Raw genomic sequence first — 13,959 nt, forward strand, 5'->3', positions numbered from 1 at the left:
CGTCTCGTTAACAAAAACAAAACATACGTGTCATCACAGTTTTTATTATTATTTAGCTCGTCAGCGTCTCGTCTATATCGTGGACAAAAAGGTCGCTGACGAACATTTATCGTCACAATTTTCACTTTAGAAATAAACACTGCTTTACGAACTAAAGTTTTAGGAAAAAGTAAAAGACAACATATTTTATTTTTCTTTTTATTTATGTTTTTCATTTAATTTTTTATTACTATATTTACGTGCCTTAGAGTTTAAGCTCAAGTGTAAGGTCTTTGCATTTCACTGCTCGTCCGTCCGACCATGATTCTGACATTACAGTTCAAATTTTAAGAAAAAAGCCTGAATCAACTCAGAATACTGACTTCTGCTGAGGAAAGGGAATAAAAAGTCTCACAACTAATTAAAAAACTAAAATAAATAAAAATTCTATGTGAAGAAATTGGATTCATTTGCAGTAGGAAAAAAAATTAAAGTTTGTTTTGTGTAAAACAAAAAGAATTTTGTCAAAATTTACTCAGAAACAAAATCTTGCTGTACAAATAAAAACAATTTCTACGTAAAGAACAAAAAGACATTTTCTTTCCCCTCTGGCCCTCATCGTCCTCCGTAGGCTGGAGTCTGTGTGTGACAGGAAGTGAAATAAATCAAAGATCCTTTCAGGTAAGTCGACTGAAAGAGCGTGTGAGAGTAAGACACGAGCACGCTGTTTCCTCGGGGAATATATATAAAAAAATAACCAAATGTTTTTTATTTCATGTTGATACATTCTTGGACAACACCACAGAATAGTTGCATGAGTGGCCAAATGTAAATCTCTCCCACAACATTGGCACATAAGCAGCAAGGGCAACATGAATATACCGAGTACAAACAGTAGAAAACATACATGCTTCCTTGTTTTTAGTTTTTTTTTACAAGTGTTTTGTTTTTTTAAATATATATTCATCTTTTTCCCGTCGTCTCCAGGAACATAAGAAACCAATCAAAGCCATATTCTGCCGTGTGAGAAAGAATCGGTGGAGGAAGGAACGGAACTGAAAAGCAGTACAATCCAGAGCAGACAGGTGGAATCAGCTGTGTCGTGAGGATTTCAATATTTTCAACTTTTTTTTCTGATTCTGTTTCAACATCGAACATTTCAGGCATGCATTGACAACCTCGACATCAACACCTTTTGTTGTATCAGCAGTCCATGACGTCACCGGATAATCAGGACCAGAGGAGGTTCTTTTAAAGTCGGCTACAACACAGTTAGGGGTCATCATCGTCATCATCATCATCATCATCATACACCTACAAAACACTGGAGAAGTCATGATGTGAGCGCGTGGAGAAGGAACATGGCGATGCTTTCACAGACATTTCAAAATAAAAGGCCATAAAAACTCGCCTGCTTTTCTTTTTTTAGCTTTGCGTCACAGCCAGCTGAGGAGCCTGATTTTCACCACGTCAGCTGACTGAAGTGCACATTTCTGGACTCACAACAGACAGAAAGTAAATCTCTGATGTTTCTGGACGGCAGTGAAAACACAGCTCAGATTTATTACAGATTTAAAAGGGAAAATTGTGATTTCAGATCTGATTCCCTGGACGGCAAATAATTAGGACACTTCACGTTCGGAGGCATTCAGGTCCCTTTTCCTAAACTTTAAGTTAAAATCCCTCAAAACTTTGTCTGAAGAGGAATTCAGGTATCTTTAAACCTGGGCCCTTTCATGAGCAGATTGTGGGCTCTCCGTTTGAATCCTTGAGGGACAACGTGCCCGTTTAGATTGTTATTCTAAGTGTGTGACAACATGACAGAAAGGATCCCTACAGAGATAGACCTTTTTGTTACAGAGGAAGACGATTGTTTTAACCACAAACAGACGTTACATCGCTCTCTGCACACACACCAGACTCCATTCAGAAAAACACTGATTTAAGCTCACAGGACAGACTCTGCTCCACTGCTGCCACGATTGGTTTCAGACACCGTCACAAACAGACCTAATAACAGACACTTTAGACGGACACTTACACACGGGTACATTGAATCAGTTGCTATGGCAGCGTATGGCAGCAGCAGGTATTGCAGGTGAGCCGCAGGACGTCCATTCATTTTCTATGCTGCTTACTGGAGGGGGCTGGAGCCTTTCACACACCTTCACACCTTCGCAATTTAGAGTCACCAGTGAACCTAACGAGCATGTCTTTGGACTGTGGGAGGGAGCCGGAGAACCCAGAGGGAACCCACGCGTGCACGGGGAGAACATGCAGACTCCACACAGAAAGGCCCACTACGTCTGAACTGGGACTCGAACCAGGAACCTTCTAGCTGTGAGGTGACAGCGCTAACCACTGCACCGGGGCGCAGGTCCTTTACAACAAATTTTAATAATGTTTGTAATTTTCTATTTTATTCTTTATAATTTGCACTTATTTTCTTGTTCAATAACTTTTTATGTGTGAGAGGATTGATTATTTAGTACTTTTCTGTAGAGCCGGTTACTGCGAATATTTTCTTCTTATGAAATAAAAGTATTTTAAATTATTTCTTTGTGGTCTCAAGTATTGATCTGAGCTGTGCGATCAAAAGGTTTGGATGGACCACAGAATAGTTTTCATATTCATATTGATCATTGGCTGCTATCAGGTTTCTTACACAGACAGTAAACGATGAAACAGACACGACACTAAAGAACACCTTTAAACAGACTCTTCACAGGCGCCGCCTCTGTGTGAGACGCTCTCTGACACATAGTCAGCATCTGGAGGTCACAGCTAACTCACTGAATGGCAATATTTTACCCTCTCAAATGCATTATGGGAAGCGTAGTTCCAGGTGTGATGGCATGATTATCTACTAAAAGGGAAAGAATAATTGTAGGAATGAGAAGATATATTAACACATATATTTATTATCATATAATATGGGGGTCTAGATGTTGTCTGGGGGGGGTCCAGAATGTCAGGCTTTAATACTAAAGAACTACATGAACCCACCAGTCACAAGACGTGTGTTTCCAGGTGTTTGTGGTAAATATCAGCCTCCAGGTGGCGTCGTGAGCAAAGCTGTTCAAATCCCAAAGTGAAGAATATGGCTTTAATAAAAAACAATGTGCATCCAAGAAGCAAGAAGCAAACTTCAACATCATAATCATTGTTGTCTTAAAAAAGAAAATAAAAGCAACAACCGAAGGCGGCCAACATATAAGCCATAAAGAACTACACACAGGTGGACAGGAAGGTAAACTTGCAGTTTGGAAGTACATTAAAAGACAGGAGGAGGCGGGGCTCCGTAGAAAGGTCACGTCAGGCCGAGGCGGCCGCTTCGTTTGACATCAACAGCAGAGAGAGACGCAACATGGAGCCCCGAGTTCAAACCCAGAGGGTTCAAGATGTCTGCCGATGCATCCCGAGTTTGTTCTCAGTACCATCATCATCGTCATCGTCATCGTCATCGTCATCATCATCATCATCATCATCGTCATCATCATCATCATCATCATCATCACTAACAGACTCTGGATTTATTTTTTATTCTTCACCTTCGTCTCTTTGTCGCTTCTCTTTGACTGAGTGAATTTGTGCGCCCAAAGGAAAGTCCCACAATGCTTTGCTTGAGCATCTCAAAGTCTGTGGTGGGCGATGAAGCACACAAGACCAAAAAGTAAGTAGACAACAAAAAAAAAACATCCCTCACTTCTTCTTCTTTCCCCTTTTTTTCTTGTTTTGAGCCAGCAGGACAGGAGAGCAGACGCCTCCATCGATCACTCTGCGCTCGCTCGTCAGTCTGATGGAGGACGGCTGTTAGATCACAAGGTCGTTGTAGCTCACGTGTTTCTTCTTTGCTGCTGGACCTGAAGGAGCAGAAAACAGACACAAATCGGCTTCAGGTCCTCGTGGCTGGTGTTTAAGACGGAGGTTAGCAGTGAGGGTTGTGATGAGGGTGGAATGAGTTACGATAAAGGTCGAATGAAAGAATTATGAACTCTCAAGAGCGTTGGCATCGCCTCTGAAAGCACAGAATCATCTTTTCTTTTCCTTAAAGAGAGCTGATGTTTTAAAGGTGTTTGAGAGGTCATAACTCAAAAGTGAAAGCATCAAAAAAAAAGTATGAAGAAAAACCGAGGGCATCCGCGTGTGCAGAACAGGAAACCCCAACACAAACTTTTTATACAGGCCTTATCTAAACGACGAGCACGGACTGCGTGGGCGTCTCCGCCTGCCTGGGGTTCAGGAAGGTGCAGCAGAACACAGTACCAAAAGGCCGGCTGAAGGAGAGTATAGATCGGAGGGTGTGCTGATCAATAAAAACACTCTCAGCCAATCACATCACGCCTCCACACTTGGAGGTCAAAGGTTCAAAGCCCAGTCGTGCCACAAAGCAGTCAGGTGTCTTCTGTGTAAAGTAAGAATATTATCATTTTATTCTATTTAAAGTTTGAAGTATTAATAAACTACTCAATTATTAATATACATACTGTATATATTACAGGAAACAAGAATTCTCTAAACTGAGTCTCTGTAATCGTGTTCAGAAATCTCATCAAGCTTTAATTTGATGCCTTTTTCCCTCAGTGAACAAAAGCAGGAGATTATAATGAGCCCTGTTTTAAAACGTCTAAGAAGCAGTTTCCACGTCTCTCTTTGTGCTGCCTGTTTTTAATTCACCATTTTAACTCCCAACACGTCGAACACAGCAGCCGGTCAGGGCCCCGACGCTTCTTAATGTGGTCTAGGTTCCTCTTTAAAGGGATAGTTACGTTTGTGCGGTTGTATGGGATATCAACAGTTAGTGTGCCACATACAGTGGATGTCGGTCAGCACGGCCCGGTGTTTAGAAACCGGCCAGAGTGCATGGGCTACATGCCGCTGCAGAGAGACGTGATTTATCCACTTGTAAGGACGTCTCACCTAAAAATCAGTAGTGGCATCGACTGTACGCTATATTTGAACAATTCACCGCGCTTCACTTTCAGTAAGAACGCCTCTTTATTTGGCACTACTTTGTGTGGACCGCAACACATACGTGTTACTACGCCTGCAGCGTGCGGTGTCGGGTCAGCTGTTTGTGTCAGCGGTTTGTAGCAGAGACAACAAACTAAAGAAAACACAATATTATGGAGACGACGGCGTGCCGCTCACAGACCAGAGGACGTTGTTGTCCTTCATGTGTGAACTGTCTTATACTGTTGAGTGATCATATGTTAGACAGCGCTCCGCTAATGTAAACATCCACCCTCCAGGCGCAGCACTGAGACAGTTACACGCCTGCACCCATCATTTTTTAGAGGATTACACAAAACCAACGCAGAATGAAGTATCTCATACAACCCCACTTCAAACAAACCGAACCTTCCCTTTAAGGTCAGCTTCACACGTGCAGGGCTCCACGTTTACTAAGTCATAATAAATAACAATGTCCAGATAGACTTTCAAAATAAAGCTTTGTGAGAAACGCTTTGTTCCTGACGTGCAATAATTCAAACACAGTTAGAAAAGTGAAACCGTCACAGGATGTTTAAGAAAACGATCGTGTTTATAACGAAGTTCTTCCTGCGTATGTTACGTGACTAACGTACCGTATTTGACAAAACCTTGTTTGTTTTATCACTAATATAACCAGCGTACTTAATATATGTGACAGCGCTAACTAACAGAGCTAATAATGCTACATGACTAACTAGGCCTGTGTACATACTTAACATAAACACATATTAGTTATAAACATAACCGACTATAACATGTACGTTTCATAACTAACTTCACATATTTGACGTATCTCATGTAAGTAACGTGACTGATGTAACATGCGTACGTATGTCATGTCTCTCACTTCATGTCTTTTAACTTACGTTGGAATGTCATGTGACTAACACAACTAGCATACGTACGTAACTTAACTAACATACCGTATTTGACGTGACTCACATACATGTGTGTCGAACATAACCAGCGTACGTATGTTTTGAGATTACTGTAACTTTGCACGTTACCAACACACCGCGATTAACAGAACTTATGTGCATACTTTGTGTTTAATGTAACTACTGTACATTCGGTATGTAACTTAAGCTAATGCATCGTATGACAAACATAACTACATTTGTTATGATGTTATGTTACTGATAGAGAAGTCAACACTGAGACTTTTTACACGGGAATCGAACTCTGTGTCCCGGATCAAAGTCCTGTCTTTGTCTGATACATCCATAACCGAAGACCGTCACCCTGAGAGGCCTTTCACGCTCTTCAAACTACCTACAGCTTCATATCTTGACGCACTGGGCCTCTGACCAAGCTGCTGGGTTTGACGAGTTTGGAGGGAGACCGGGTTACTGAAGCACCACAAAGAGAATCTGAAGGTCGCGGCTCGCGCTGGTCGTTGTGCTGAGATAAAAAAAAAAAGGCTCCCAGGTGCTTAATGAGCAGGTAGAACAGATGTCATCTGTTCCTTTAGTTATGACCATCTCCCTACCTCCCCCTGCAGCTGCACCTCCCTCCCTCCCCCTCTCTACTGGCCACAACTCTGCCCTCACTGCTCATCCAGTGACAAATGGCTTCAAGCCAAAAGCCCATCATCAATCATGGCGGGGCGATAAGAGAGAAAATGGCATAATATGCATAATAAGGACTAAACGTGAACCTGGCTGACTTTGTCTTCTTCTTACAGAGAACCGTTCAATCAGGACTCTGACATACATCCCTGTATAATCTGCACAACATGAATTTACAGCATTAACAGTAATAACACCTCATATTTTTCAACCAGTCATGTATTCAATTATATTTAATGTATTACATACGTACAGGTGTGATGCCCCACAGTAAACTTAATATCTATTTGTCAATTCAACTGTTGTGACAAGTGTGGTGTTGTTAAAGTTGTATTTCTGGATAAAGCCTTTGATACTGTTAACCATGGCGTCCTTGTAGCTAAGCTGTCCAGGTTTAACTTCTCATCTAATGCTCTCAACTTAATAAAATCATACCTGGCAGACAGAACTCGATGTGTACCAACAGGACTCAGCTTTTTTAAATGTCCTACTGGTGTCCCGCAAGGGTCAATCCTTGGTCCGCGCTTGTTAAGCCTGTACATAGATGATCTACCATCAGTGTGCGCTGATTACAGAAAGGATCCCTACAGAGACAGACCTTTTGTGACAGAGGAAGATGATTGTTTTAACCACAACAGACATTACATCGCTCTTCAAAGACACCAGACTCCATTGACAAAAACAGTAATTTAAGCTCATAGAACACTAGATTTTCTGGTCTACTGCTGCCTTTAAAACACCAAAGTCACACAATAACACAAACAAGCTTTCTGATTGATGCCACAATAGACCAGCAACTACCATGTTCATTAAGGTAAAATCAGTGTTTTTGTCAATGGAGTCTGGTGTGTCTGCAGAGAGCGATGTAACGTCTGTGTGTGGTTAAAACAATCATCTTCCTCTGTAACAAAAAGGTCTATCTCTGTAGGGATCCTTTCTGTCATGTTGTCACACACTTAGAATAACAATCTGAGCCTGTCAGTGGAAACAACAAGAACTTTTAGTGGACGACCTTTGACCCATCAAGGATTATGTTGCAGCCATTACAGCCTGTTTCACTGCTGCAGGCTGGAGCAAACTACTAAAGTCCAAAAAAGATTATGTGTATGTTACATTACATCAATATTCTTCTTCGAGTAGATGATCCAAATTTAGCTCTAGCGTATGTTTTTGTATTTGCTTTAGCTACATTTAAAACTACTGTGAATTAATAATGTTTTAACAAGATCATAGCTGCCTTTAAGCGTCATACACAGACACATTACTTTTGGGGATATTTTGCAACCTTTTTGTTCCATTATTTTTAATCCAAACCAAAAAAAAGTAGATAAAAGATTGCAAGAACATTTTCAGGTGAATTCATACATTTAAATCTCAAGTTTGAATTTCCACATTCATTCCTCAGAATCTGATTTTAAGTGCGTGGAAGTGTTGCAAGGCTAGTCCCCAAAGAGTGAATGTAGTAGAAGTATTTCCCTTGTGCAGACACCGGGGCAACGCCAAGAAAGAGTGTGAGGGCTGGAAGTTCTACTTGTAAGGATTCTTTTTGAGAGCAGCCAAGGCTCTATGAGTTTTAAGAGATATAGGGACACCTTTGTTGTATAAGGAATCAGCTTTTGGAGAAAGGCAGAGAGGCCTTATAAGAGTCGAATCAGAGAGATTTGGCCTTTGAAGAGCAGGAGAGCGGCGAGAGAAGTCTTTGTTGTCGGGGAATCAGCTGTAGGAGCAGAGAGGAAGGGGAAGGAGAGAGGGCCATGAGTGCAGAGAAGAAGAGATGAAGCCATCTTAAGTGACTGAGAGCTATTACAGTGTGGTGAAAGAGAGAGGGGGAGACAGCAGCAGCAGGTGAGGGGAGGCGAGAGAGCCAGATTGAAAAGAGAGAGGATTTAAAAATTGAGTGAAACCAGTAAACCCGAGGCTGAACGAGTGAAGGTTGCAGACGGGAGAGAGAGAGAGAAAGTGGCTCAGCCGGGCCAACAGATGGCTCTGTTGGTCTTCAGGGAGTCGTGACTGAGCTACAGTCTGCCAGCACAGCTCCAGTCCTGCTGTGTCTCCTCCACCACAAACCTACTCTGAATAGTAAAACAGACTGGGGCCCGGAGTCACTGCAATGTTCATAACACAGCAGGAAAACCCCCGCTGTGTAATAACAAACAGGACTGATTGATGAGCCCACACTTTTTCTTTTGGGCTCTTAATTATTAACTTGTGAGGCTGCAGAACTTCGGCTACATGATGAGTCAAACGTACAAAAACAATTCTGTCACAGATTTTAAAAAGTAAAGAAAACATTCAGCACTCGGTAGTCCCGCCTCCGTCCAAATGTAGCACACATTTCCAGGAAAAGGTCCAAACAAAGTGTGATGTAAGGTTTGTTCACACTCTAACAGATGGATGGAGACACTTTGATAGGACTGGTAGATAGGACCCAAGAGCAAACAGATGCAGAAAAACAGCTAATCAGACTTTGAAAATGCCAACAAAGAGTTCCATATTTAAGGACAGAGCACTTAAGCGAGGGGCCCTGATCAGACCAGCTCTAATCTCTATTTACAGATTCTGCATCAAAATTGTTGGCTGTCGCTCCCAGAGGCTCTATCGTCCTCAGACAGTAGCTGTTGGTTCTGAGATTGGACCAGCTCTGAAAGAAACTCCTCTGCTGGATGAGGACATTGTTTGAGGGTGGGGCATTATCCAGGCTCGGCAGCAAGGTTTCCAGCTAACATCACAAAGAACTGGCCATAATCCTGCTAACATTGTTTAAAGATAATTAACATCCAGCTAACATCCATAGCAGCTGGTTAACATGCATTATTAACAGCTCACTAACATCCAGCCTACCTGGCCAACATTGTTAGAAAAAATAGTTAAATTTAACATCTCTAGCAGGTAGTTAATATCCTGCTAGCATCACAAACAGATGGGTAACGCCTATCACTTACAGTTTGCTAACATCTGGCTAACATAACTAAAAGCTGGCTAACATCACAGACAGCTGGTCAACATCAATGTAACAATGCTTACAGCTTGCTTACAATCAGTTAACATCACGTATAGTTTGCTAACATTAGGTTATCATCCAGCATTCAAAGCTAATAGTTCATTACCCTCAGGCTAACATTGCTGACAGTTGGCTTAAATCCTTACAGCTGGTCAAAAACAATAAACATCCACATCTAGTTTAGTCAGCCAGTTAATATCCAGCTAACATCACTAACGACTGCCTGACATCCTGATAATACCACCACCTGGTTAACGTCAGGCTAACATTGCAAACAGCTGGCTTACTTCAAGGTAACATCTCTGATCACTGGTTAAAATATGGCTAACATCACTAACATCTTAGCTAACATTGCGAACAGCTGGCTAAAATCCAGCAGCATTAACAGCTGTTCAAGTTTTTGCTTATAACAATTACAGCCACCTAACATCCAACTTACATAACTGACAGCTAGCAAATATGGCTATGGGTAACATCACTAACAACTACCTACCATCTTACTGCATCCAGCTATCGTCACTTACAGATTTCAAATATGTGGGAAATATCCTGCAATCATTGCTAACTGCTGGCTAACATTCAGCTTACAAGTCTTAGAACTTGCTACCATGCGGCAAACGTCTCTAACAGCTGGCCAACATCAAGCCAACTTTTAGGTCATCAGTCAGCCAGTTAATATCCGGCTAACATCACTAACGACTGCCTGACATCCTGATAACATTACAACCACCTGGTTAACGTCAGGCTAACATTGCAAACAGCTGGCTTACTTCAAGGTAACATCTCTGGTTAAAATATGGCTAACATCAATAAAAACTAAGCTAACATCACTAACAGTTTGCTAACCTTTAGCTAACTTTGCCAAGAGCTACAGCTAAACATTTGGCTTACAACACTACAGCCAGCTAACATCCAACTTACATGACTGACAGCTGGTAAATATTTGGCTAACATTACTAACAGCTGGCTAACATTTGGATGCATCCAGCTAACATCACTGACAGCTTTCAAATATGTTGCTAACATAACTAAAAGGTGGCAATTATCAGGCTAACATTCAGCTGGCATTACAAACCATTGGCTTACATTCAGCATTTACATTTTTAGAACTGGCTACCATGCAGTAAACATTGCTAACAGCTGGCTAGCATTCAACTAGCATAGCTAAAAAACAGCTACATTAATAGCAGCGTTAAAAAGTAAGAAGAGCCAGAGGAGCTCCACCAGCCCCCAGATCTCTCTCTGTTCGTCCCTTGACTTTCTCTTTTAATTTAGTTTGTAGTTTTTAATGTTATTTGATTATTTGACTTGATAAAACATTGCATTTAATCATAAATGACATAAACAACATTATATTATAATCATAAAGGATTTTTTTCTGCTTTAGCGCTTGACCCCCCTGTAGCGGTGCCTCAGCAGAATATCTAAGCAAGTCTGTCCTCTCTCTCTCTCTCTCTCTCTCTCTCTCTCTCACACTTGACATCAGTCACAAATGTTGGGGAATTTCCAGTATGACACATGCATAGTTTATACTGTGATAAAAGCAGGAGCAGTGCAGTTAAATCAGAGGTCTTGTGGGTCAATCGTATAGTTAGAGCGTCACCAAAAATAGCCTGCACGCAGCACCAGAGACAGACTGTAAATCTGCCACTCAAATAGTCGTATTATGCTCCCCTCTCCCTCCTCATGTTAAAGTTATGAGTCAATTGAAAGATGGCGATAAAGAGCAGTGGAAGGATACTTAACATTCCCTGCACACAGTCCCTCCTCTCTCCCACTAAAATGTATTCCCCTTATCTCCCTCTCTCTCTGGACCGGCTCTCTCCCCATCTCCTCAAACCTCCAGAAGAAAATGGATCAAGGTCAGGACAGCAAAGCAGAAGAAGAAGATTAATTTGCTCTTACCTCTGATAAATTATGAAATTAGCCTGTCAGGGGGAGAAAAACATTATTTGGTGAGTTGTCTCTGAGAGCCCCGAAGGGAATTCCACTGCGAGGTGGTAATTTGATCACATTGCCATGTAATTTCAATTTGTGCAATTTGTATTCCTGAGAACATTGGATTGGAGTCTTTTTTCTAAGTCAAAGGTCTGATGTCCTGTGGAGCAGGAGCGCACGTTTTGTGACTTTTCTAATATCAAAGAAATTAGATTTTTTTTTTTTTTCCATGCTCTAAGCACCAACTGGGCCTCAGCATCACACAGCTGTAAATGAGGGTTTATGGAAAACATGTTAAGATGTTAATGTTCCTAAATCCTAAAGCTTGATTGACTCATGCACACCTACAGTTTCTTGCAGACAGGTGTGTAAAAGGAAATACCCATGTGAAAGAGAAGAGAGAAATCCCACTCTGTGCTTTTTCTTGCACACTGGAACTTTATCAATCTGCATGTGACACAACCCACAAACATTATTTTGTTGTGGTTTACTTGCATTAAACAGGGATGCTCAAACATCTAGAACATAATGCAGAATTGAAAAAGGTCTGAATTTCAGCATCGTCAGGTCTGTCTGCAAGAGAAACATGCAAAAAAATAAATGCCTGTTTTTCCAATGGAATTTGGATCAGCCATGTCCTTCAAGTTTAAAAAATAAACTTGTGAAAACACAGAAACGTTGCAAATTCCATCTTCCTGTAATTTACGTTCCCAGTGCACATTCACATCTGCACCTGTCTCTGCACCCATGGCACATGACAAATGCTCTTTGTTGGATTCAAAAGCACAACTTTTCAATCCTGAGACCTTCAGCAGGCTCAGCGCTTCAGGTGCAGACTTGTGGGAGTTTTGTTTTCTCTTAAATCATAAAAGCAAAGTAACGTCCAGCACATGGACAACATTTGATTTGAGAGAGGTGAGGCTATTTATGAATGCTTTGTCCTTGTAGACTAAAAAAATGAAGCTAATTATTCAGATATTTATCAGAAGTAGCTGTGTTCATGCATGAGCAACCATAAAATATAGTTGGAACACCATTTTTTAGGGACATTTAGTGAAATCATCTTTTTCTCTTCATGAACGTACAGCTAGCAGCTGGTTAGCAAAGACTGGAGACAGCTAGCCTGCCCATAGGAAGCACCTCTGAAGCTCACTGATAAAGGTGTGTTTTATTGTTTGTTTGACTTCTAGAAAATCAAAAGCTGTTCAGCCAAGTTGCGGTGCCAGACTATTTCTTAGACGCTAGCTGTTTCACTCTTGTTCTGGTCTTTATGCTACGCTGGGCTAACCATCTGCTGGCTGTAAATTCATCTTCAGCGTGCCAACATGAAAGTGTAATTAATCTGAACACAGAACTCTCAGACGGGCGGAGACGAAGAGGATTTCACTGAATGTTGAACTGTTCCTTTAAAGAAACAAGATGGTGGATTTCAGCTGGATTTAATGAGTCTCCTTCCTGGACAAAATACAGAACAGTGTGTAAAGCCTATAAGAAAGACTATATATCAGATGTAGCAGCACATTATGTGATAACTGCCTACATCAGTGGCAGTAAAAATCACAAACTAGAAATAAGTATAGCTTTTTTTTCTTTAAGTGTCTCAGTCCAGGAAATAAAAGCCGCAGAAGTTCTGGCACCGGGTTGCACAGCCACATTAAATCCAGTCAGTCAGGAGGGGAAGAAAAGCTGTGGCTGGATGAGTAAAATAATAACATGCTTTATTAAGTTTGAATTGATTTCAAGTGCAGTTTTACACTTCATTTAACACAGCCTATATGTAACTGAAGAGTGAATATACAGTGTTTTATACTCAATTAAATCAGGTTTTAAATTGACCCTTCACTAAGTCACCCCGTGGTCACTGATGCTACGTCTGTCAAGCTTTGAGTTCTTACACATAATGAAGTTTAATGATGAACGTTTTACCATCGATTGATTCTTTTTAATATTCACAACAAAAAGTCATTGATTTCAGAAAGAGGGACATAAAAGCAGCCTCTCCATTTTTACCTGACAAACTTCATGTCTAACTTACATGACAGCTGTCGGGGGCAGAATTTATTAGCTGTAATGTTAGCTAGTTGCAAATCATGCTAACATTAGCTCTAAGAGTTTAATAAATGCGAGAGATTGGCTGATTTTTTACAGTTTTTTTAAGCCGACTTGTTTGAAAAGAACAATCCTGTTGAAGGCTCACAGGCAGGTGAGACAGGTTGATCCTGGAAGAGATGAAAATAAAGATAAATCTCTGTTCTTGTTTTGTAGAGATATTTTCCAACTATGACAGAATGGGATTCGTTATTTTTTATGACCTGATGCTATTTTGCTGCTAAGCTTTGACTTGGTCACTTTCAATGCTACGAAGAAAAGAAAAAAGAGCTTAACAAATTATGTTTAGCAGACATTACACTGTCCAGACAAACTTCTAATGTGGGCCAGAACTACGGCTGAATCTAAGCTTTTTACACAGCAGAAAAA

At 41.0% G+C, this 13,959-nt stretch overlaps 1 protein-coding gene across 1 annotated transcript in view; it reads right to left on the reverse strand.

Annotated features, from left to right (window-relative positions):
* Nucleotides 1–723: 723 nt before the first annotated feature.
* Nucleotides 724–13,959, reverse strand: part of grm7 (glutamate metabotropic receptor 7) — a 269,504-nt gene continuing 256,268 nt past the window's right edge. The window contains exon 10 of the mRNA XM_069677516.1: nt 724–3,842. Coding sequence (XP_069533617.1) covers nt 3,793–3,842 — 50 coding nt within the window. The 3' untranslated portion in view covers nt 724–3,792. The remainder of the gene's footprint in view (nt 3,843–13,959) is intronic.

This window comes from Semicossyphus pulcher, unplaced genomic scaffold (genome assembly GCF_022749685.1).
Source record: "Semicossyphus pulcher isolate SPU_LCO1_2020_fin unplaced genomic scaffold, fSemPul1.0.p SCAF_3, whole genome shotgun sequence".
Taxonomy (NCBI): Eukaryota; Metazoa; Chordata; class Actinopteri; order Labriformes; family Labridae; genus Semicossyphus; species Semicossyphus pulcher.